Raw genomic sequence first — 24,387 nt, forward strand, 5'->3', positions numbered from 1 at the left:
ACAAACACAGTAAAATAATAAGTTTAATGCTAACAGACCATCCAACACACTAGGAACCTGAGGAGTTGGAGGTCTTGATGCTAAATGTAAACTTTTGATAGATTGTAAACCTTTGATAAATGAGTAAATTCTATTATTTGACTTATCTAAGCAGTTTCTTTTAAACCAATAAAATCACGAATTTCTTTCTGCAGTGTTAAACATTCAAATCTTATCTTAGAGATACAAAATTAAGGTTATCCATTGATTGGCCAAGCTTAGGTGAAAACAATAACACAAGTTAGAAATCAGGATTTATAAATTTGGATATAATAAAGCATATGCAAGCCACCAGTTTTTAGTCTCAAGTTTTTACCATCAATATTTGCAGTTAACATTAAATGACAGTTCTGATCTATGAAACAATAGGTTATGTTAACACGTACTTTATTATACCTGCATGAATATTAGACTCAGAATTTGTTTGATAATTTATATCTTAATTTCATTCATGGAATACAATTTTGTTCTCAGCTTTGTTTCTATTCTTGTCGTGCCCTTAACCATGATTTCTTGACAAAGCTTGATGGGGTTGGAAAGGGAATAATTCTATATGTCTGGTACTGTACAAGTTGAGTATGAATAACAATTTTATTTACAATGTTTGGCATGTGGAAAATAATCTATGTTTACCTTTTACAGTATTTGAATGAGTTGAGGCTCTTACTAACTACTGAGTTAACTTTTATGTAGCTAATCTAAATTAATTTAATAGCCTTTTAAAATAAGCTATTTTGCATAAAATAAGCTGTTTTGAATAAGTTGTTTTTCAAATAAGCTGTTTTGAATAAGCAGTTTTTTTTTTTAAAAATAAGTTGTTTTCATAAAATAAGTTGTTTTTAAAATAAGGTGTTTTGCATAAAATAAGCTTTTTAAAATAAGCTATTTTAAATAAGTTGTTTTTTTGGAAAGATCCAACAAAGAGTTCAAGTGGTTTCCTTAAAAAAAAAAACACAGTTCAAGCGGTTTGGCTCGGTTCAAACGGTTCGGTTCGGTTCAAGATGGTTCGGTTATGGTTCAAGAACTGTTAATAAATTAACGGTTCGGTTCGTGAACCATTATAATGGTTCGGTTATTTTCGGTTCGGTTCGCGCGGTTCAGTTCGGATCATGGTTCTTTTTGCCCACCCCTAGAGTTGATAGTTGGACTCCGTCATCACTTGTAATGAAGTTACAAGCGAATAAAAGCCTTTTTTTATGTATAACATGAGCAATGAGCAATTGGAGCAATGAAGTTAGCCAAATGAATAAAAGACCATCAAGGACGTATCTAGAAATTTTAATAAGTCGGATCAAAGCCGAATATAAAAATGTATAAACATGTAAACAATTAAAATTCATATAGGTTATTGTTCGTTCCTGATTAGGAGGTGAATGTTGATGCGGTGCTAGACGGTGGTTGCAAGCGGTTGCTTCAACTGAAACGGCGGGGGAGCGTACCTACAGACACTCTGACGCTCAAGTCAATATTGAGTTTAAAAGGAGGATTAGGACTTAGGAGAGTAGAAAGGATCTAACCTTGGAGACTGCTGGGAGTCCCCCTTATATAGTGTAGAGGTGCAAGTATCGTTGTAAGGCACATGTGGAGTTCGGCAGCTAAGGATTCAAGAGAATCGTAACCGTTGAGAGAGAGATTTGCAAACACGTTTGAGAGACGTTACCAGTCGTTTGAACTGGTCTTCTGTTGTGCTACGGGGACCTCCCTCACGATGAGGGTGCGTGTTGCGACTAAGTGGCTCAAATGCTGAATTTGGGTCTTTTTTGGATTATGTTTATCAATGTAATAATTTTAACGTTACTTTTTCTGATGTAGTGTTATGAAAAGATTATGTTGAAATAATAACATCATATTACAGTAATAGGGTCACATACTAACATTGCATTAATATCTAAAGTATTGGTCAGAAATACAATAACAAAGTGAGATCAATTGACCACACTATCCCACGTTAGGCCATTTTAAAAACTCATCAAAATGTCATTGACCAACCTTCACACATTTAACAAGTAAATAAAAAAATAAAAAAATAGCACTAATGTTAATGCATTTTAAGAGAAACGGCTCAAACATAATACAAAATCATTTCTTCAAATCCGCCAAATGATCAATACTCATATCACTTTGGACCCCATGTTATTTGAAGTCAACACACAATTGTTGTAAGATATGATTGGTGAATCAGTCTATATTGTTTAGATAATTATTTTGAGTTAGTTAGTCAAATGACTAGTTGAATAAGTCGGATGAGTTAGTTTGTTGAGATAGCTAGTTGAGTTGCTTACTATATAGTAGTTCTTTCATGATTCATTGAGATAGCTAGTTGAGTTGCTTATATAAGTAGTTCTTTCATGATTCATTATGTAACTCGTTTTATTTCGTGTTAATAAGATTTTAATTTTTCTTATTAATCTATTTCATCACAACCATTCTCTCAGTCATTTCCTTCATAGTGGAACTGCAATTGTTCCAACAGATTGATTAATCCATTAATCTAAAAGATCAATAGAAAGTTCAAACACAGCCTCAAATAAATTCTTTGCTAATATGCTCGTGTTCAAAGGAGACAATTATGATTAGTGGTGTGCGTAAATGAAAGTGATATTCAAATTTCAGGATATTCTTGAAATTGTGAATGATGGTATTCTTATATTAACATATAATTAAACTACGGCACAAAAACCTGTGCATCGCGAGTTCAAGAAAAGATGCATGTGGATTGTTATTGATCCGTTAGGGTGAGGGTTCAAACATCTTCGAGAAGATAATTGATGAAGAAACACCAAAGGGAGTGTGGCAAAGACTCAAGAAGGTGTATGGTGGCGATGTCAAGCTCAAGAAAGCGAAGCTCCAAGCCTTGTGCCATCACCATGAGATGCTCCAAATGACTAAGCAAGAGTCAATTGCAGAGTTCTAATCCAATGAAGTTTATTTGTCTTTGAAATTTCCAAAATCTCTTTGCTTATCATTCATGCAACTTTTTTTTTTGTGAAAGAAAATCATTTATGCAACTTAAACAATCTCAAAACCCTTACTTTAAATTGAAGAATTTACTAAACGGTTAAAAAATATACGCAAGTCCACATGGATAGGATAAAAACAATAATTACATTATATATTTTTAATATTAGTATGTTATTATACTTTTTGGTCTCTAAATTTGTTTTTTTTTTAGACAATCTAAATTTGTTTTTTTTTTTTAACTTGTAAACATTTGATTTTTTAGGCCTAATTACGCTAAATTTTAACTAGAATCCTTAACAATGAAAAAGAAAGTGAATTCTCATCTGCAATTTATGATTTCTCATTGTTATTTTGCTCAAAATTTTTGAATCATTGTCTGTGATTATGATTATGTTTGTACATGCTCAACCGCTACCCAACAATTCATTGCTCACAATTTCATCGTCAATCTATCATCCTACACTTGTATTTTTTTGTTTAATATTCTTTTTCTCTACTATTTAAAAATCATTTTAGTCCTGCCATTCTCTAGAAAGCTTCAAAGTCATCATATTTCTTATATACATCCTTAAAGTATATCTTTTAATTTCTTATATATGTTACACATTTAAAATTTTATTTTTCTTTGTTAAATTATACTCCTAATCCCCATAAGTTAGTTCTTGATTTTATCCCAATTCAAAGTTCGTGAATACGTTGCCGGGTCGGGTGCATACCCTAAATCATTTTCATAGAGTACATTACTTTGCAAATTTTCTCCGGCTCTGTTTGGCAAGGTCAAGAAGTTAGCTTATAGTTTATAATAGATAGATTATAAGTTCGTCTAACATAAAAAGCCCCGTTTGGTAATGATATTTCCACAACGATTTTATAGCTTATTTCAGGAGTTTATAGTTTATTTTTCATACGCTATTTCAAGCAGCGTATGAACTTATAGCTTATAATTTATCATCTTTTCTCTAATTTATACCCTTATCGTTATATCTAAAATTCAATTTCACCCATTGTAATTTATCTCTCCTATGATTAAAAAAAACACATTAATTATTGTAATATATACCATACCTTAAAAAAAATGTCTCGTTAACCTTTGCATTCCATTTTATTTTTATTTTATAATTTATCTATACATGTATAGAGTGTAACCTTTTGTCAAAAAAAAGTATAGAATATAACATTTGTGTTTTATTATTTAATGAAAATATACCTTTCTGGTTTTTAACTATATACCTTTAAAAAAATATTTTACGTATATTTAATAATGCATTTAATAGTCAGTAAAAATCTGTTTAAGAAGACATTATTCAATTCTATCAAAAAAGAAGAAGACATTATTCAATGTAACTATTCATTATTGTGGGTCAATTTCGATGGGATAGTTTAAATTCGTAAAAAAAAACTATCAATTACTGTTAATAATAATAATAATAATAATAATAATGATGATGATGATGATAATACATTGTGGTAACCACGTTCAATTTTTTTAATGAAATCTTTACATTTAATTGTTTTATAAAATATAAACACTTAAATGAAAATAAATAGAAATAAAATTTTCTTGTCAAAAAAAAAATAGAAATAAAATTATAGTGAATAAAATTTAATTTATAGGATAAAAGATGTATTATACATTAAGAATATCATTTTTTGTCATTTTACATTTATCAGCTAGTTAAACCGCTAATTTAATCAAACACTTAAACTAATCTATTATTCTTCGGTGATCAATTATCTTGAAACATTGTAATTTGATGTATAATTTTTTGTGTTATTCTTGAACTAAGTTTCATGGAAAGATGTAAAAATTATTATCATTGGTTAATTATTATGGAGAAAATATTGAATGCAATTTGCATTTAATTTTACCTTGGAAAGATGATTTTTTTTTGAAAAAACATAATAATAGCATAAAAGTTGGTTGTTTTTGCTTATATTTTGGGACAAAGAAAATGAGATTTTTTTCCTTATAATTTAAAACAAATGTAGCATATCTTATTAATAAAAACAATACTTTTCTTTTGTCCTCGCCAACTAGCATGTCACCGATCTATTATCTATTATTTTTAACAAAAAAAACCTCCAACTCAATCCCAAGATCAAAGAGAACTTCCAGCGTACCATTTCTTGATCAACGGCAAAAATCCACCCACGTGGAACAAATTCACAATCTCAACCGTTAACGCCAGATCTCTCGGTCAGTATAACGGGCAATCCCAAAAACGATTACAACCCGTTGGATGAACGAATCAAGGGCAGAAGAAATTGACCAAAACATGTCGGGCAGATCTCATCTCCTTTAAGAAGAGGCATAGGCTCATCCATTTTCTCACTCAGATTGAAATTTCCAATTCCAAACCCTTACACTCTCTTTTCCTCTCTAGAGCTACCAATAGTATCTCCGACGGAAGCGCGTGAGTTTTCCAAACGGCGCGTAGGGATTCCACCTGCGCGTGATCGTTCGCTTATACGATTCATCTCTTGCACGATCCACATTGAGAATTTCATGCCGGAGATACACCGGAGTCTCACCGGCCGGCCGTGATTTTGCGATTTTATGGCATCGGCTTTATTAGACAACCGTAACGAACCAAATTGGCTGCAACACAGAGGCGGTGGAGCTGAATTCATGGGTAAAGCACCTAACCCTAACCCTAAATTTAGTAACAAAAAGAGAACTCAATCCCCATCAGATGACGCTTCCTCAATCAATCGACGATCCAACGATAATCATTCACAATACGTTACTTTCAACATCGAATCGTACACAAAGACGGAGCTATACGAGCTCAAAAATCGACTCGTATCAGAACTCGACCAAATTCGTCAGCTTAAGACTCGAATTGAATCAGGTGAGTTTAAACCCAGGCTAAACCACAACGGTGGTGGTCCCACTAAGAAATCAGGGAGCAAGAAGGTTTCCGGCAACAAACGACCTTTTCCTGCGGTGAAGGAATTGAAGAAATCAAAGTCAGAGATTGGGGATGCGATGAAGGCTTGTGGTCAGATTTTGACGAAGCTCATGAAAAACAAAAGTGGTTGGATTTTTAACACTTGGATCTTTAACACTCCTGTAAATGCAACGGCTTTGAATCTTCATGATTACTTTGATATAATTAAGCATCCTATGGATCTGGGTACTGTCAAGTCAAAACTTGCTAAGAATGCTTACTCTACGCCGGCGGATTTTGCTGCTGATGTGAAGTTAACGTTCAACAATGCATTGACATACAATCCCAAGGGCCATGATGTTAACACTGCGGCGAAGCAGCTTCTTGAAAAATTCGAGGAGCTTTATCGACCAATACACGAGAAATTTGATGAAAAAAGTTTTGATGATGAATTACAGGCTAGCTCGTGGAACCATGTTGAACCAGAGAGGGAAAGGGAGAGGGTGAAGAAGAAAGATAATCCAATTCCAATCCCTCCACCGGTAGCAAAACGCCAAGAGCCACTGCCTGAGCCTGCTAGTACTTCTAACCAGCCAAGCACTTCGAATCCCCCATTAGCTCAGTCACCAGTTCGCATACCCTCCCCAACGCGAGCACTTCCAGTGAAGCCCTTGAAGCAGCCCAAGCCAAAGGCCAGGGATCCAAATAAGAGGGAAATGAATGTTGAGGAAAAACATAAGTTGGGACTAGGGTTGCAGATTTTGCCACCAGAGAAGATGGAACAAGTAGTACAGATCATAAGGAAGAGAAATGGGCATTTGGAGCAAGATGGGGATGAGATTGAGCTTGATATGGAGGCTGTTGACACGGAGACTCTCTGGGAACTCGATCGATTGGTTACCAATTGGAAAAAGATGGTGAGCAAGATTAAGCGGCAGGCGCTAATGGATAATAATAATGTGCCTTCAAACAAAGGCAATGGGGTAAAAACCTTATTGTCCATTTTTATTCTGTTGAGTGATGTTGCTGTCTAATGTAGCATTGTTGGCAGTGTTTTATCACATTCTAATTTTCTTGTGTGCATTTATAGGAATTGCCTGATAGGGAGAAGGTTGATGCAACCCCTCCTTCTGAGGGGAAGAAACAGAAGAAGATAGATGCTGTTGATGAGGATGTTGACATCGGGGATGATATGCCAGCAAACGATTTCCCACCTGTGGAGATTGAGCAAGATAAAGATATGGGTGGTACTGGTGGCCGTGCCAGTAGTAGTTCCAGTGGTTCCAGCAGCTCTGGGAGTGATTCCTCGTCGAGTGGTATAACCTCTTTCCTCTAAATGCTGTGGTTTGTACTCTGAAATCATCATGGGTAGAAACCTCAATTTTGATCTTCATGCAGATTCGGATTCAGGGAGTTCTTCAGGAAGTGATTCTGAAGCTGGCAATGGTCATTTGTAGCAGGGCAGGGCTTTTGGTACTAATGATCCCCAAAGACCAACGCCGGTTAGCGGATCAAGAAATGTTTGCTTCGATGCTATAGTGCTTGCATGTGTTGGCTAGGTATGTCAATTTGATTGATTGATACATGTACATTTTTTACTCTGCTATGGCTTAAATGTTTTGCAGATAGCATAGCCGGCCAAATTTATCATGATTGTCTTTAAACTTGTTGTAACAGGGGTTGTAGACATTGACTGTTGGTTTCAACGTGGGAATGGCTAATTGGATTGGGACTAAGAGTACCTGATCCATGATTTGCGTTGTGACTTTGGAGTGTATAAAGGGTTTGGACAATGATCAAAAGCAGTAGTAGGACTAGAAAGTAGCAAGTAATCTGTGGTAAAAGTTTCTCTAGTAGGATAGATGCTTAAGAAAGTTTAGGAAGATAATCAATAGATGTAGTACTTTTATGTGATTACACCCTGTACACATTTACAGTAAGTAGATAAATCACTCTCCTCAAATTTTGGAGAAAGAATTTTTGTGGATCTGCAATTCATTTGTTGTGATCGTTAATTTGATGAAGTCCACCTTCTCCATGTTGTATGTATCAGGGAGGATGACCTTATTCAAATAAGGGAAGTGGAAAAAAGAAAAATAATAGTATCTTCTTTAAAGGATCATTAACAAAACGAAAATGTGATTCGGTTAATCTTGTGTGTTTCTCTCCGAAAGAATCAATAAATCTTACAAAAGAGAATAGTCTCTCTCTTTACTGTTGAATTCTGATTATGGTGATAGCGTCTTCGTTTAAAATTTTTGGTCTGCTTTTGTCAGGTTTGTCTCATTCTTTTTGCTTAAAGGGTTCTTCTAATTTGTCTTTTTCCCTTTTCATGGATCGTAGAAGATGTATTTGGTTCAGTCAGCGTTCCAAAATCCATTAATTGCCGACAGGAAATTCAAATTTTTTGTTTGTTTGTGGTGTTGTCCTTGATAAATAGCAGGTTTGTTTCAAACTTTTAAGGATTTGGTGCATTCATCGCAGAAATTGTCGAGGGGAGGGTATAATTTTACTTAATATCTCTATTTTACCCCTCTGTTTTGAGGACTATATAAGGACGTGTTTGTGATCCGAGCTGAGCAGGTTTCAATTTGTCACTGGAAAAAACCTAAAGCTGGTTGCTGTGTTCGTTGTTTGGTTTCATCGTCAATTGAGTTTTAGGTTCATTCTGTGAGATTTTGGTGGATTGAATTTCTGAGCTCAAATATCAAAACCTCACTGATATCATTTTGGTTCTGATTTTGAATTTGCGATGGAAAAATCCATTGATTGTTTGTCGAAACTCTGATGTGGTTCATGGTAGAGAGACATGGAGGATTAAGTCCCAACCTTTTTGAAACCTGATCAACCAAAATCTGTTCAAGTTTTGCTGATTGATGAGAAGGTAATTACTTTCATTTTGTTATTCATACTTGGTAGTGATTTTCCTCGTTGAATTATGTAATTGTGAATCGTACCCTCTGTTATTGTTATAGGGTGCCACAAAAACAATTGATGTATGTTTTCCAGAAGGATTAGGACCTAAATATGGAAAGTAATCTAAATACAGTATTGTATACTAATGGAGCTACTGTATTGCAGGTAAGTTTCTTGCTGTCAAAGAAGGTGGGTTTAGGGATTGGGTTTGTTCAAGTCATTATCATTTTTTATATTTGATTTTATGCTCATAACATGTTTGTGAAATTGCATCAGGATAAGAAGCTAATGTTGAATCTACACAAATAATTTTTGCAAATTTTTCATTTCTCTAGATTATCATGTAAGTGCTGATCTTCTTACAATGGACTGTCATTTGCATTGCTTAATCCTTTGTTTTTATTTGGTTAGTATTTTTAAGCTCCTCAAACTTTACATATGACAGGTGGAGCAGTTCCTAAAAGCATTCAAGTTGAAGAATTTTTATTTAGGTGTGGTTTTGTCAACTTATGAATTTATAGCTACATATGAAAAATGGAGAATAATTTATGCAATTAAAGAAGGCTGGTTTGAGTTATGCCGTAGAACCTCTTATTATTTGTTTATGTCATTTTTTAAAGGCTTTGAAGTTAAAAAGTTGTCTCAATGTTTCGTTGTTTATTTAAGTTAATAGTACTTTGACTTTTTACTTAACACCAATTTTGTTTGACACAATCAAATATGTAAATGAGACAAGAAATATGAAAGATGACTTTTACAATTGTTGATCTTAATAGAGGAACAGGCTTAAGTTCACCTGTCTTCCTTTTTTCTTCTTCTTTTTAGTATGAGGAGCTTTTCACCATTTTTTTGCATGTACAAATGATATGTCTATTTCCTCATAGAAACAAAAATAAAATTCCAATTATGAATTTCAGAGGTCTTTTACACTTCTCCTTGAGTTAGTACCGCATATACTTTTTAGCATTAAAATTTATTGATCCCTTTGTTTTGAAGCAGACAACCAAACTCAAGAGCTTTACAAACAAGTGTGATGAAGTATTATAACTAGCTTATTTGATAAACACAAGTGATTTCTCTAAAGTGATGACTTCAGCTTATTGGATTTATCTATTTATTTATAATTTATAACTAGCATTGAATTTCATGGAGACTTATTATATCTTTATTTTCATTTTCTACCTTCTAGATAATGAGTTTGAATAACACAAGATAGAAATCGAGGTTGGGGATTAGTACAAATCAAAGGGAATTCACAGATTTTGTTCTCTGCCCATTTGTGTTGAGAGACTTCATTTTGGCAAAACTAATCCACGTCATGTATTTTAAATTTCATATTTGTTAGTGTAGATAAGTGATAAAATAATGCTGCTTTTTAGATTTTGAATTTCAATAACTCTTTCAAAAGAGAATAGCCAAATTGTTAACTATTGAAACACCAATTTAGTGAGTTTGGTTTTCACTTAATTGTTTAACTTGGTTTTGTCATATTCAATTGCCTTTTTTTTTGCAAAAATCTGTTGTACTTCTGCTGTTGCATTTTGTCAGAATGATATCAATTTGATTTCGTTGTTTGTTATTGTATGAGTTGCAGATAAGGCATTTGTTATTGTTGTTAATTACTATAAATATTTGCATCTGGGATGGATCTACTCAAGTATCAAAACCTCACTGATATTACTTTTGTTATGCGTTTGTTATTGTCTGAGTTGCAGATAAGGCATTTGTGCAGAATGCGATGAATATAACTAGGCTCTTGATCAATCCTGACATTCTACAGGCTCTTCAACTGAAGAATGGGTATGTTTTTTATTGTATATCTATATAACTTCGGAATTTTCTGATGTAGATGTCATTGTATATCAATTGTTGTGACATGAGTGCTATATTTCAGGGTGGGCTTTGATGGAGTTGAGACATCCAGGACTGTTCCCAAACTTGGTCCCCGTGTAAGGTCGTCTTTTGATGAAGTGTTTTTGCGATTGTATGCAAAGAAAACCATTGCTCAGCTGACTGATATAGCTGACGATGGAACTTTTATTGTAAGTGCAACTGTTAATGAGAGTTATGAATATGACTGTGGTTGGGTGGTTGATTGAATTGCAGGGTAATTTGGAATGGGAAGTGATTGTGTACATCTAAAGGGTGATGGGATTATTGTGGTAGTATGAGTTGTTGAGGTTGTTGTCATTGTCTATTCTTTTTACTATGAAGCCATTTCTTGTGTGTGTAGATTCAGTTGAGTTTTTTTGGTAGAAGTAGATTCTTTTTTCCTCCTATTTTGGTATTTTTATGTTGCATGTCTGTATTTCTTTTTACCTGCAGTATCTAAGTATCTAATTACTTTGCTTTTTCTTTGTTGTTTTGACTCACAATGCTTTGTGACCATGCATAAATTTCTTAACCAACAGCACACTTATTGTCCTTTTCTTTTTCTTTTACTTATGCAAAAATATAAATTACCTTGATTAATATGAATTCTGAACTATTTTTGATGAAATTATTATTATTATTATTATTATTATTATTATTATTATTATTATTTAATAAAATAACTTTTTTTTGTTAAAAAATGAAACAAGAATCAAATAACACTTTTAAGATTCACTTGGTTTCAGTATTTTTCTTTCTTTTCTCATGTGCTTAAATTTCATTTGCCATGTGTTGTTGCAGTGCAGTGTCTCTGTCTTTGTAAACTCAAGATCTTGAAGGGTAATGCTGTCTCTGAGAAGTGAGAAAATCTACACCATGCAGGGGATGATTTCAAAGGCTTAAGATACCAATGCTATTTGTACAACCATAGGTAAATAAATGATCATTCACTTTGCTATATTAATAACTTAACAAATCAAAATGGTTTTCAAATTTCAACCCTTCAGTTATGGATAATATTTGTCTGCACCAAAAAAATATAAATCAAATTCATATTCATGGTTGTGTATTGTCTATGAAGCACAAACACCTTTAGGACTTGGCGTGTCGCGGTGTCTAACACGCGTCGATGTCTGCGGCACACCTATGACATTCGTACGACACGTGTCGGACAACTCAAACAAGTGTCCTAAAAAACTGTTTTGTTTTCTTTTTTTTGAACAAAAAAACTGTGTTTTTTTCTTTTCTTCTTTACTTATTGGACCGGTGTCCAACACCTATATAACACTCATACGAGCCGTGTCAGACAACTCAGTCAAATGTATGATTTTTTTTATCTGCTTCCACACACCGTAGATTCAAGGTTGAGCATGAAATATTGATCAACAAGGGGTGGGGTTACAGATATTTAAATTGATTACACCATTTTTAGCTTTTTTGATAGTAGATGGATAAATTGGAGTTCTTTGCTACTGTAATGTGTCCACAGTGCAAATATTTTGGAAATATAGAATCTTGGTTCATATACATTTTCTCCTAATTTTTCTAATTAAATCAACGATTGAAAATGTAATTTTAAAGGTTGGAACTGTGTGAGTTGATATAGAATGGCATCTTCATGGGAACAATTTGGAGAGATTGCAAATGTAGCCCAATTAATAGGCTTAGATGCAGTAAAGTTGATTAGGATGATTGCGAAAGCAGCAAATACAGCAAGGATGCATAAGAAGAACTGCAGACAGTTTGCACAACATCTTAAGTTGATTGGGAACTTGCTTGATCAGCTCAAGATCTCAGAGCTTAAGAAGTACCCTGAAACCCGAGAGCCTCTAGAACAACTAGAAGATGCTTTGAGAAGGTCTTCTATTTTGGTCAATAGTTGTCAGGATCGCATCTATCTTTATTTGCTCGCCATGGGATGGAACATTGTTTATCAATTTAGGAAGGCTCAAAATGAAATTGATCGATACTTGCGTATATTATGTTAAGTGTCAGAATTAATATTTGTACATATATTGTTGTATCATATGTAACAATACGAACATTCAATCATGAGGATATAAAGAATGAATTGATTATTAAGAATAAAATTATGATAGCTTAATGTTCCCATGTCTGTTTTATGAGTAAGGTATGTATTGTACTTTATTTGAGATAAACCGAAATCGCATACCTATTTAAAAGTAAAAAAGTCATACCACATACATGAACATGTCGAATAGTATAACCACCATGTGCTATTAAGAAACATTACTTAACCATAAAGATTAAATTCAATGAGCACCTTTACATTAACACTTTTGTCATCGTTTTTTTAGTTGTTTCTAAGTAATATATAGAGGTTCCATCTTCTGCTTGGATTGAACTTGGGCTTTGTATAACTAGACATAGGCCTGAGAAAATTGATGCATAATGGCACTGGCCTTGGCAACGGGACCGTTTATTCATAGCTATTATCTCCAATGGCCTCTTCATCAAAAAGGTATTGTTCTACGCTATCTCTCGCCTATATATTTTTCTTCTTTCCATTCATTTTGAAATCTCGATGACTAGAAAAGATAAATTGTCTCTGTTTGTATTCAGTTATAGGATCCATAAGAATCATTTTTCTTTGAATCTTGGTGAAGTTTAAAATTAATATTTGTCCCGGTGATTTTTTTTTTTTTTTTGACATTCTTGATTTAAATTGATTTATATGCATTCTGACTTTGTATCTTATCTCCAATTGTAGATGACCGAATGCAGTGTTCATGAAGATTAACATGATGTTGGTTTTGGATCAACCTCATGATGGGATAGGATAGACCACGGACAATTCGGTTGTAATCGTATAGGACTTTGTGTTTTATGGATAGTCTCACTAATCTGATGAGCTATTAATGTGGTTTGTGATGTTTAGTGTTGTTCTACTCAAAAACAAAAAAGTGTGTTGATTTCCGTTTGATCCGTTATCTTCGTATTCATATCTTTTTATAGGTAGGAAGACTACTTGATTGTAATGTTTGTCTTATGACATGTGTAGTTTCTGTTTAATTCGTCGTTTTAATCGTATACTTGAATCCCGTAGTATGACGTTTCCTCAATATTATTGTATACCGTTTTATTCAGAATTGTGTGATGTCAATGTTTGAATCAACCGTGTGGTGGAACATCAGACATGACGTTACTGTCATGTGCTCAGTTGTCGACGTTAATCTCATCCGTGGATCACATGTTTTAGTATTCTTATTTTTTATGATATTCTGTGGTTAAAATTTAAAATATGAGGTGTACGTAATATGTCCGTATTTCTTAGGTTGCGTTAATGCTGTTAGGTTTGCATCCAACATTACTTATGCCCGTGCATCGCACGGGCACCACACTAGTCGTTTGACAAGATAAAATAGTGGTATATACACCCATCAAGTGAGGTGTTATTGTTGCAAAGATTATGAATGAGTGGTATATTAGGTAAGTGAACTAGATTTTATTTAACAGGTTAGTACTACGTGAGCTAACATGATCTTAGCTTTATATTTCATTGAGGAACACTGAAGAAAATCTGTGCCGGATAAACTTAAAGACAGACTTATACTGAAAACTAACAAGGTCAAACTAAAGAAACTTAGCCTGTGTAACTTTAGTGCTTCATAGATCCCATATTAAGTGTGACTTATAAGTTTTTTCTTTTTGAATCATCATAATATATAAAGGCCTAGCACAAGATGTGTAAATATATGCAAGCCACCAGTTTTTAGTCTCAAGTTTTTACCATCAATATTTGCAGTTAACATTAAATGACAGTTCTGATCTATGAAACAATAGGTTATGTTAACACGTACTTTATTATACCTGCATGAATATTAGACTCAGAATTTGTTTGATAATTTATATCTTAATTTCATTCATGGAATACAATTTTGTTCTCAGCTTTGTTTCTATTCTTGTCGTGCCCTTAACCATGATTTCTTGACAAAGCTTGATGGGGTTGGAAAGGGAATAATTCTATATGTCTGGTACTGTACAAGTTGAGTATGAATAACAATTTTATTTACAATGTTTGGCATGTGGAAAATAATCTATGTTTACCTTTTACAGTATTTGAATGAGTTGAGGCTCTTACTAACTACTGAGTTAACTTTTATGTAGCTAATCTAAATTAATTTAATAGCCTTTTAAAATAAGCTATTTTGCATAAAATAAGCTGTTTTGAATAAGTTGTTTTTCAAATAAGCTGTTTTGAATAAGCAGTTTTTTTTTTAAAAATAAGTTGTTTTCATAAAATAAGTTGTTTTTAAAATAAGGTGTTTTGCATAAAATAAGCTTTTTAAAATAAGCTATTTTAAATAAGTTGTTTTTTTGGAAAGATCCAACAAAGAGTTCAAGTGGTTTCCTTAAAAAAAAAACACAGTTCAAGCGGTTTGGCTCGGTTCAAACGGTTCGGTTCGGTTCAAGATGGTTCGGTTATGGTTCAAGAACTGTTAATAAATTAACGGTTCGGTTCGTGAACCATTATAATGGTTCGGTTATTTTCGGTTCGGTTCGCGCGGTTCAGTTCGGATCATGGTTCTTTTTGCCCACCCCTAGAGTTGATAGTTGGACTCCGTCATCACTTGTAATGAAGTTACAAGCGAATAAAAGCCTTTTTTTATGTATAACATGAGCAATGAGCAATTGGAGCAATGAAGTTAGCCAAATGAATAAAAGACCATCAAGGACGTATCTAGAAATTTTAATAAGTCGGATCAAAGCCGAATATAAAAATGTATAAACATGTAAACAATTAAAATACATATAGGTTATTGTTCGTTCCTGATTAGGAGGTGAATGTTGATGCGGTGCTAGACGGTGGTTGCAAGCGGTTGCTTCAACTGAAACGACGGGGGAGCGTACCTACAGACACTCTGACGCTCAAGTCAATATTGAGTTTAAAAGGAGGATTAGGACTTAGGAGAGTAGAAAGGATCTAACCTTGGAGACTGCTGGGAGTCCCCCTTATATAGTGTAGAGGTGCAAGTATCGTTGTAAGGCACATGTGGAGTTCGGCAGCTAAGGATTCAAGAGAATCGTAACCGTTGAGAGAGAGATTTGCAAACACGTTTGAGAGACGTTACCAGTCGTTTGAACTGGTCTTCTGTTGTGCTACGGGGACCTCCCTCACGATGAGGGTGCGTGTTGCGACTAAGTGGCTCAAATGCTGAATTTGGGTCTTTTTTGGATTATGTTTATCAATGTAATAATTTTAACGTTACTTTTTCTGATGTAGTGTTATGAAAAGATTATGTTGAAATAATAACATCATATTACAGTAATAGGGTCACATACTAACATTGCATTAATATCTAAAGTATTGGTCAGAAATACAATAACAAAGTGAGATCAATTGACCACACTATCCCACGTTAGGCCATTTTAAAAACTCATCAAAATGTCATTGACCAACCTTCACACATTTAACAAGTAAATAAAAAAATAAAAAAATAGCACTAATGTTAATGCATTTTAAGAGAAACGGCTCAAACATAATACAAAATCATTTCTTCAAATCCGCCAAATGATCAATACTCATATCACTTTGGACCCCATGTTATTTGAAGTCAACACACAATTGTTGTAAGATATGATTGGTGAATCAGTCTATATTGTTTAGATAATTATTTTGAGTTAGTTAGTCAAATGACTAGTTGAATAAGTCGGATGAGTTAGTTTGTTGAGATAGCTAGTTGAGTTGCTTACTATATAGTAGTTCTTTCATGATTCATTGAGATAGCTAGTTGAGTTGCTTATATAAGTAGTTCTTTCATGATTCATTATGTAACTCGTTTTATTTCGTGTTAATAAGATTTTAATTTTTCTTATTAATCTATTTCATCACAACCATTCTCTCAGTCATTTCCTTCATAGTGGAACTGCAATTGTTCCAACAGATTGATTAATCCATTAATCTAAAAGATCAATAGAAAGTTCAAACACAGCCTCAAATAAATTCTTTGCTAATATGCTCGTGTTCAAAGGAGACAATTATGATTAGTGGTGTGCGTAAATGAAAGTGATATTCAAATTTCAGGATATTCTTGAAATTGTGAATGATGGTATTCTTATATTAACATATAATTAAACTACGGCACAAAAACCTGTGCATCGCGAGTTCAAGAAAAGATGCATGTGGATTGTTATTGATCCGTTAGGGTGAGGGTTCAAACATCTTCGAGAAGATAATTGATGAAGAAACACCAAAGGGAGTGTGGCAAAGACTCAAGAAGGTGTATGGTGGCGATGTCAAGCTCAAGAAAGCGAAGCTCCAAGCCTTGTGCCATCACCATGAGATGCTCCAAATGACTAAGCAAGAGTCAATTGCAGAGTTCTAATCCAATGAAGTTTATTTGTCTTTGAAATTTCCAAAATCTCTTTGCTTATCATTCATGCAACTTTTTTTTTTGTGAAAGAAAATCATTTATGCAACTTAAACAATCTCAAAACCCTTACTTTAAATTGAAGAATTTACTAAACGGTTAAAAAATATACGCAAGTCCACATGGATAGGATAAAAACAATAATTACATTATATATTTTTAATATTAGTATGTTATTATACTTTTTGGTCTCTAAATTTGTTTTTTTTTTAGACAATCTAAATTTGTTTTTTTTTTTTAACTTGTAAACATTTGATTTTTTAGGCCTAATTACGCTAAATTTTAACTAGAATCCTTAACAATGAAAAAGAAAGTGAATTCTCATCTGCAATTTATGATTTCTCATTGTTATTTTGCTCAAAATTTTTGAATCATTGTCTGTGATTATGATTATGTTTGTACATGCTCAACCGCTACCCAACAATTCATTGCTCACAATTTCATCGTCAATCTATCATCCTACACTTGTATTTTTTTGTTTAATATTCTTTTTCTCTACTATTTAAAAATCATTTTAGTCCTGCCATTCTCTAGAAAGCTTCAAAGTCATCATATTTCTTATATACATCCTTAAAGTATATCTTTTAATTTCTTATATATGTTACACATTTAAAATTTTATTTTTCTTTGTTAAATTATACTCCTAATCCCCATAAGTTAGTTCTTGATTTTATCCCAATTCAAAGTTCGTGAATACGTTGCCGGGTCGGGTGCATACCCTAAATCATTTTCATAGAGTACATTACTTTGCAAATTTTCTCCGGCTCTGTTTGGCAAGGTCAAGAAGTTAGCTTATAGTTTATAATAGATAGATTATAAGTTCGTCTAACATAAAAAGCCCCGTTTGGTAATGATATTTCCACAACGATTTTATAGCTTATTTCAGGAGTTTATAGTTTATTTTTCATACGCTATTTCAAGCAGCGTATGAACTTATAGCTTATAATTTATCATCTTTTCTCTAATTTATACCCTTATCGTTATATCTAAAATTCAATTTCACCCATTGTAATTTATCTCTCCTATGATTAAAAAAAACACATTAATTATTGTAATATATACCATACCTTAAAAAAAATGTCTCGTTAACCTTTGCATTCCATTTTATTTTTATTTTATAATTTATCTATACATGTATAGAGTGTAACCTTTTGTCAAAAAAAAGTATAGAATATAACATTTGTGTTTTATTATTTAATGAAAATATACCTTTCTGGTTTTTAACTATATACCTTTAAAAAAATATTTTACGTATATTTAATAATGCATTTAATAGTCAGTAAAAATCTGTTTAAGAAGACATTATTCAATTCTATCAAAAAAGAAGAAGACATTATTCAATGTAACTATTCATTATTGTGGGTCAATTTCGATGGGATAGTTTAAATTCGTAAAAAAAAACTATCAATTACTGTTAATAATAATAATAATAATAATAATGATGATGATGATGATAATAATACATTGTGGTAACCACGTTCAATTTTTTTAATGAAATCTTTACATTTAATTGTTTTATAAAATATAAACACTTAAATGAAAATAAATAGAAATAAAATTTTCTTGTCAAAAAAAAAAATAGAAATAAAATTATAGTGAATAAAATTTAATTTATAGGATAAAAGATGTATTATACATTAAGAATATCATTTTTTGTCATTTTACATTTATCAGCTAGTTAAACCGCTAATTTAATCAAACACTTAAACTAATTTATTATTCTTCGGTGATCAATTATCTTGAAACATTGTAATTTGATGTATAATTTTTTGTGTTATTCTTGAACTAAGTTTCATGGAAAGATGTAAAAATTATTATCATTGGTTAATTATTATGGAGAAAATATTGAATGCAATTTGCATTTAATTTTACCTTGGAAAGATGATTTTTTTTTGAAAAAACATAATAATAGCATAAAAGTTGGTTGTTTTTGCTTATATTTTGGGACAAAGAAAATGAGATTTTTTTCCTTATAATTTGAAACAAATGTAGCATATCTTATTAATAAAAACAATACTTTTCTTTTGTCCTCGCCAACTAGCATGTCACCGATCTATTATCTATTATTTTTAACAAAAAAAACCTCCAACTCAATCCCAAGATCAAAGAGAACTTCCAGCGTACCATTTCTTGATCAACGGCAAAAATCCACCCACGTGGAACAAATTCACAATCTCAACCGTTAACGCCAGATCTCTCGGTCAGTATAACGGGCAATCCCAAAAACGATTACAACCCGTTGGATGAACGAATCAAGGGCAGAAGAAATTGACCAAAACATGTCGGGCAGATCTCATCTCCTTTAAGAAGAGGCATAGGCTCATCCATTTTCTCACTCAGATTGAAATTTCCAATTCCAAACCCTTACACTCTCTTTTCCTCTCTAGAGCTACCAATAGTATCTCCGACGGAAGCGCGTGAGTTTTCCAAACGGCGCGTAGGGATTCCACCTGCGCGTGATCGTTCGCTTATACGATTCATCTCTTGCACGATCCACATTGAGAATTTCATGCCGGAGATACACCGGAGTCTCACCGGCCGGCCGTGATTTTGCGATTTTATGGCATCGGCTTTATTAGACAACCGTAACGAACCAAATTGGCTGCAACACAGAGGCGGTGGAGCTGAATTCATGGGTAAAGCACCTAACCCTAACCCTAAATTTAGTAACAAAAAGAGAACTCAATCCCCATCAGATGACGCTTCCTCAATCAATCGACGATCCAACGATAATCATTCACAATACGTTACTTTCAACATCGAATCGTACACAAAGACGGAGCTATACGAGCTCAAAAATCGACTCGTATCAGAACTCGACCAAATTCGTCAGCTTAAGACTCGAATTGAATCAGGTGAGTTTAAACCCAGGCTAAACCACAACGGTGGTGGTCCCACTAAGAAATCAGGGAGCAAGAAGGTTTCCGGCAACAAACGACCTTTTCCTGCGGTGAAGGAATTGAAGAAATCAAAGTCAGAGATTGGGGATGCGATGAAGGCTTGTGGTCAGATTTTGACGAAGCTCATGAAAAACAAAAGTGGTTGGATTTTTAACACTTGGATCTTTAACACTCCTGTAAATGCAACGGCTTTGAATCTTCATGATTACTTTGATATAATTAAGCATCCTATGGATCTGGGTACTGTCAAGTCAAAACTTGCTAAGAATGCTTACTCTACGCCGGCGGATTTTGCTGCTGATGTGAAGTTAACGTTCAACAATGCATTGACATACAATCCCAAGGGCCATGATGTTAACACTGCGGCGAAGCAGCTTCTTGAAAAATTCGAGGAGCTTTATCGACCAATACACGAGAAATTTGATGAAAAAAGTTTTGATGATGAATTACAGGCTAGCTCGTGGAACCATGTTGAACCAGAGAGGGAAAGGGAGAGGGTGAAGAAGAAAGATAATCCAATTCCAATCCCTCCACCGGTAGCAAAACGCCAAGAGCCACTGCCTGAGCCTGCTAGTACTTCTAACCAGCCAAGCACTTCGAATCCCCCATTAGCTCAGTCACCAGTTCGCATACCCTCCCCAACGCGAGCACTTCCAGTGAAGCCCTTGAAGCAGCCCAAGCCAAAGGCCAGGGATCCAAATAAGAGGGAAATGAATGTTGAGGAAAAACATAAGTTGGGACTAGGGTTGCAGATTTTGCCACCAGAGAAGATGGAACAAGTAGTACAGATCATAAGGAAGAGAAATGGGCATTTGGAGCAAGATGGGGATGAGATTGAGCTTGATATGGAGGCTGTTGACACGGAGACTCTCTGGGAACTCGATCGATTGGTTACCAATTGGAAAAAGATGGTGAGCAAGATTAAGCGGCAGGCGCTAATGGATAATAATAATGTGCCTTCAAACAAAGGCAATGGGGTAAAAACCTTATTGTCCATTTTTATTCTGTTGAGTGATGTTGCTGTCTAATGTAGCATTGTTGGCAGTGTTTTATCACATTCTAATTTTCTTGTGTGCATTTATAGGAATTGCCTGATAGGGAGAAGGTTGATGCAACCCCTCCTTCTGAGGGGAAGAAGCAGAAGAAGATAGATACTGTTGAAGAGGATGTTGACATCGGCGATGATATGCCAGCAAACAACTTCCCACCTGTGGAGATTGAGAAAGATAAAGATATGGGTGCTACTGGTGGCGGTGCCAGTAGTAGTTCCAGTGGCTCCAGCAGTTCTGGTAGTGATTCCTCGTCTAGTGGTATAACCTCTTTCCACTGAATGTTTTATGGTTTGTATTCTGAAATTATCATGGGTAGTAACCTCAATTTCGATACTTTTGCAGATTCGGATTCAGGGAGTTCTTCAGGAAGTGACTCTGAAGCGGGCAATGGTCATTTGTAGCAGGGTAGGGCTTTTGGTACTAATGGTCATCGAGACAAACCGATGCCAGTTAGCGGATCAAGAAATGTTTGTGCTTGGGTGTGTGGGCTAGGTATGTCAATTTGATTGATTGATACATGTACATTTCTTTTGCTGCAATGGCTTAAATGTTTTGCAGATAACATAGCGGGCCAAATTTATGATGATTGTCTTTTATTTTTTTGTAACACGGGTAGTGGATATTGATTGTTGGTTTCATCATGGGAATGGCTAATTGGATTGGACTAAGGGCACCTGATCCATGATTTGCGTTGTGACTTTGGAGTGTATAAAGGGTTTGGACAATGATCAAATGCAGTAGCAAGTAAGTTTAGGAAGTAGCAAGTAATCTGTGGTAAAAATTTCTCTAGTAGGATAGATGCTTAAGAAAGTTTAGGAAGATAATCAATAGATGTAGTAATTTTATGTGATTACCTTGTACACATTTACAGCAAGTAGGTAAATCACTCTCAAATTTTGGAGAAAGAATTTTTGTGGATCTGCAATTCATTGTTGTGATTGTTAATTTGATGAAGTTTACCTTCTCCATGTTGTATGTATCAGGGAGGATGACCTTATTCAAATAAGGAAAGTGGATAAAAGAAAGAAAAATAATAGTATCTTCTTTAAAGGATCGTTAACAAAATGAAAATGTGATTTGGTTAATCTAGTGTTTCTCTCTCAGAAATAATCGTTTGACAAGATAAAATAGTATATGCAACCTTCAAAAGCCCGTAAATACGCTTGTGAAATGAGTAAAACTAAATCTTACCTAAAATGAATGAGTGAGGTGTCATTGTTGCAAAGATTAGGAATGAGTAGTATATTAATTAGGTAAGTGCATTTTATTTTATTTAACAGCTAAGTACTACGTGGGCTAACACGGTCTTAATTTTAGATTTTATTATGGAACACTGAAGAAATCTGTGCCGGATAAACTTTAAGACAGACTACTGAAAAATAACAAGGTCAAAGTAGAAGAAACTTAAGTGACTAGATGTTTTCAAATGGATTAAGAAAGAAAAAAAAACGAGACTGACAATTTTACAAAAAATTATCTATTCATTTTTTGTTATATAAATACACGATTGATATCCACCGAAAGGTGAAAAGAGATGACAAGGCCCCAGCAAAGTACCTTGTGCCTTTCTTGCCCTTTTGTCTGTAACACGAGCAATTGAAGTAAATGTAGTTAGCCAGATTAAGAAAAGGCTACTCATCAGAACGTCATTACCAAACTTTACACATTCAACAAGTAAATCCAGCACTAATATAAATGCAGTTCAAGGAAAAACTGCTGAAACAAAATACACCAGCAAGCAGCACTTAGCTTTTCAATTCAGGTCAGTTTTTTTGTGTGGATTAATTATTTGGAAACTTCAATGCAACCAAGAAACAGTTTCTGCTCTCATCTTTAAACAGTGCTGCATGAATTTGACCCTGAAAAACATTTCCAGAGTCCAGACCCACACGCTTTTTATTATTATTAATGCTGTGCACACACAGAAAATCAGAATAAAAAACATATAGTAGGCCCAGAGCCATTAAAAAATTTAAACAATATATACTATTCTTTCCTGGGATTTCATGAAGAGAAATTTCCTTTATTAAAGGACATAAGTTTGAACAGCACAAGCTGGGAATGTGCAGTTTTCACACCACGCTGATTTTTCTTGTCATTTAATTTTTTTAAGCGAGACTACTATACATTTTGGACATTCAATCATTATCATCCGAAAGAAAAAAGTCATATTTTACGGCCTGTTTGGAAGTTTGGATGAGAGAGGGGGCTTTGGGGGAAGGAGATGAGAGGGAATAAAAGAGAAATCATCCATTCGTATTTGAGAGTCTTTTGTAGATAATGATAAAGGAAGACTTATGGCTAATGTATTTTTAACTTTCAGAGTATTATAACATGAAAAAGATTTTAAGAATTTATCTAAGTCGTTTAAAATCCACTTTCAATACCCCCTCAAAAAAAAAAACTTCTTTCAATACATTTTTTTAGTTCCCCATGAGATTTTGTGTTATGAAGGAAAAAAAAAAAAAACTCATTCTATTTCTCTCTTCTATTTTTCAAAGCACTCCTCTCACCCCCTCCTATTATATGGTCAATTGGTCATTGATATATTTTACTATAATACTCCCTCCGTTTCAAAATGAGTGTCGCTTTAGCCAATTGCACACAGATTAAGGAATGGAATAAAGTAGTCAAATGTCATAGCAATTTTACCAAATTATCCTAATCAACTATTGGTTTGTTTTTCATTAAAGAAAAAATAATACTTTGGAAGTAGTGTAACATAGTATTAATTGAAGGGTACAATTGAAAAGAAAAAGTTATTATTGCATTGAAAATCGAAAGTGACATTCATTTTGAAATAATTTTTTTTTGCTAAAGCGACACTCATTTTGAAACGGAGGGAGTATAAGATAGTGATCAACAACTATGCTTTTATAATATATTAATGATTACTAGAAGTTGGTTCATTGTTGACCAAGACTGTTTTCATCTACCCAACTCCCATATATGTTGTGCATGGTTGTTTGTTGAAAACCCCGAAAGCTATGTTTGGCTCCAAATCTACTATTGACTTCTTTTGGAGGTCAACGTATATGTGAGAACATTAAACTTGGTTGAATTCTAGAAGAGTGCTTCAAGAATTAAATTCATCATCTCACACATTAGTTCTTCAACATCTCCTATCTACTACTGACTGTATTAAATCCATGCCACACAAGCATATAGTTCTTCCCATTATCAATCAATCTCACACATCAGTCTATCCCGTCTTGTTTCTACTTCCATGAATTAAATTGGATTTGATATCATAAGATTCTTATTATTTGCTATTATAAGTGGAAACATGATTTCAGGAACAAGCCCCTCCTATAACATGGACTCCATGAATTGTATCAGCAATTGAAATATGTGAGGAGAGAAT

General features: G+C 33.8%; 3 protein-coding genes and 1 long non-coding RNA gene across 17 annotated transcripts; all 4 read left to right on the forward strand.

Moving 5' to 3' along the window:
- Positions 1–5,331: 5,331 nt before the first annotated feature.
- Positions 5,332–7,868, forward strand: LOC146932583 (transcription factor GTE7-like). Of its 2 annotated transcripts, none has more exons than XM_085704293.1 (4): positions 5,332–6,874; positions 6,982–7,207; positions 7,290–7,450; positions 7,569–7,868. In XM_085704293.1, exons 1-3 carry the CDS (start codon positions 5,558–5,560, stop codon positions 7,346–7,348), a joined length of 1,602 nt encoding a protein of 533 aa, XP_085560419.1. In that variant the 5' UTR covers positions 5,332–5,557; the 3' UTR covers positions 7,349–7,450; positions 7,569–7,868. The 2 variants fall into 2 exon arrangements, with proteins under 2 accessions (XP_085560419.1, XP_085560420.1); XM_085704294.1 differs by having other exon boundaries at positions 5,332–6,808.
- Positions 7,869–7,943: 75 nt separating this feature from the next.
- LOC146932584 (uncharacterized) lies at positions 7,944–13,712 on the forward strand. 10 transcript variants are annotated; one of them, XR_015007162.1, is made up of 9 exons: positions 7,944–8,167; positions 8,335–8,775; positions 8,867–8,972; positions 9,084–9,150; positions 9,253–9,298; positions 10,523–10,607; positions 10,702–10,849; positions 11,481–11,610; positions 12,261–12,769. It is a non-coding gene; the product is annotated as an uncharacterized LOC146932584 (long non-coding RNA). The 10 variants fall into 10 exon arrangements; XR_015007165.1 differs by lacking the exons at positions 8,867–8,972; positions 12,261–12,769 and adding exons at positions 8,973–8,996; positions 13,065–13,161; positions 13,411–13,712 and having other exon boundaries at positions 7,997–8,775; XR_015007159.1 differs by lacking the exon at positions 8,867–8,972 and adding an exon at positions 8,973–8,996 and having other exon boundaries at positions 7,996–8,775; positions 11,486–11,610.
- Positions 12,287–12,667, forward strand: LOC146932585 (protein MID1-COMPLEMENTING ACTIVITY 1-like). The gene has a single exon (XM_085707774.1). The coding sequence runs from the start codon at positions 12,287–12,289 to the stop codon at positions 12,665–12,667; it is 381 nt and encodes a 126-aa protein (XP_085563900.1).
- Positions 13,713–19,405: 5,693 nt separating the features above from the next.
- LOC146932586 (transcription factor GTE7-like) lies at positions 19,406–21,991 on the forward strand. 4 transcript variants are annotated; one of them, XR_015007169.1, is made up of 4 exons: positions 19,406–20,948; positions 21,056–21,281; positions 21,366–21,515; positions 21,640–21,991. XR_015007169.1 is itself a non-coding variant. In XM_085704297.1 (3 exons), exons 1-3 carry the CDS (start codon positions 19,632–19,634, stop codon positions 21,422–21,424), a joined length of 1,602 nt encoding a protein of 533 aa, XP_085560423.1. In that variant the 5' UTR covers positions 19,406–19,631; the 3' UTR covers positions 21,425–21,991. The 4 variants fall into 4 exon arrangements, 2 of the variants coding, with proteins under 2 accessions (XP_085560423.1, XP_085560424.1); XR_015007170.1 differs by having other exon boundaries at positions 19,406–20,882; XM_085704297.1 differs by having other exon boundaries at positions 21,366–21,991.
- The last annotated feature ends 2,396 nt before the right edge of the window (positions 21,992–24,387 follow it).

Source organism: Medicago sativa, chromosome 4, assembly GCF_051527215.1.
Source record: "Medicago sativa cultivar Bolivia chromosome 4, Bolivia_mono, whole genome shotgun sequence".
In the NCBI taxonomy this organism is placed as follows: domain Eukaryota; kingdom Viridiplantae; phylum Streptophyta; class Magnoliopsida; order Fabales; family Fabaceae; genus Medicago; species Medicago sativa.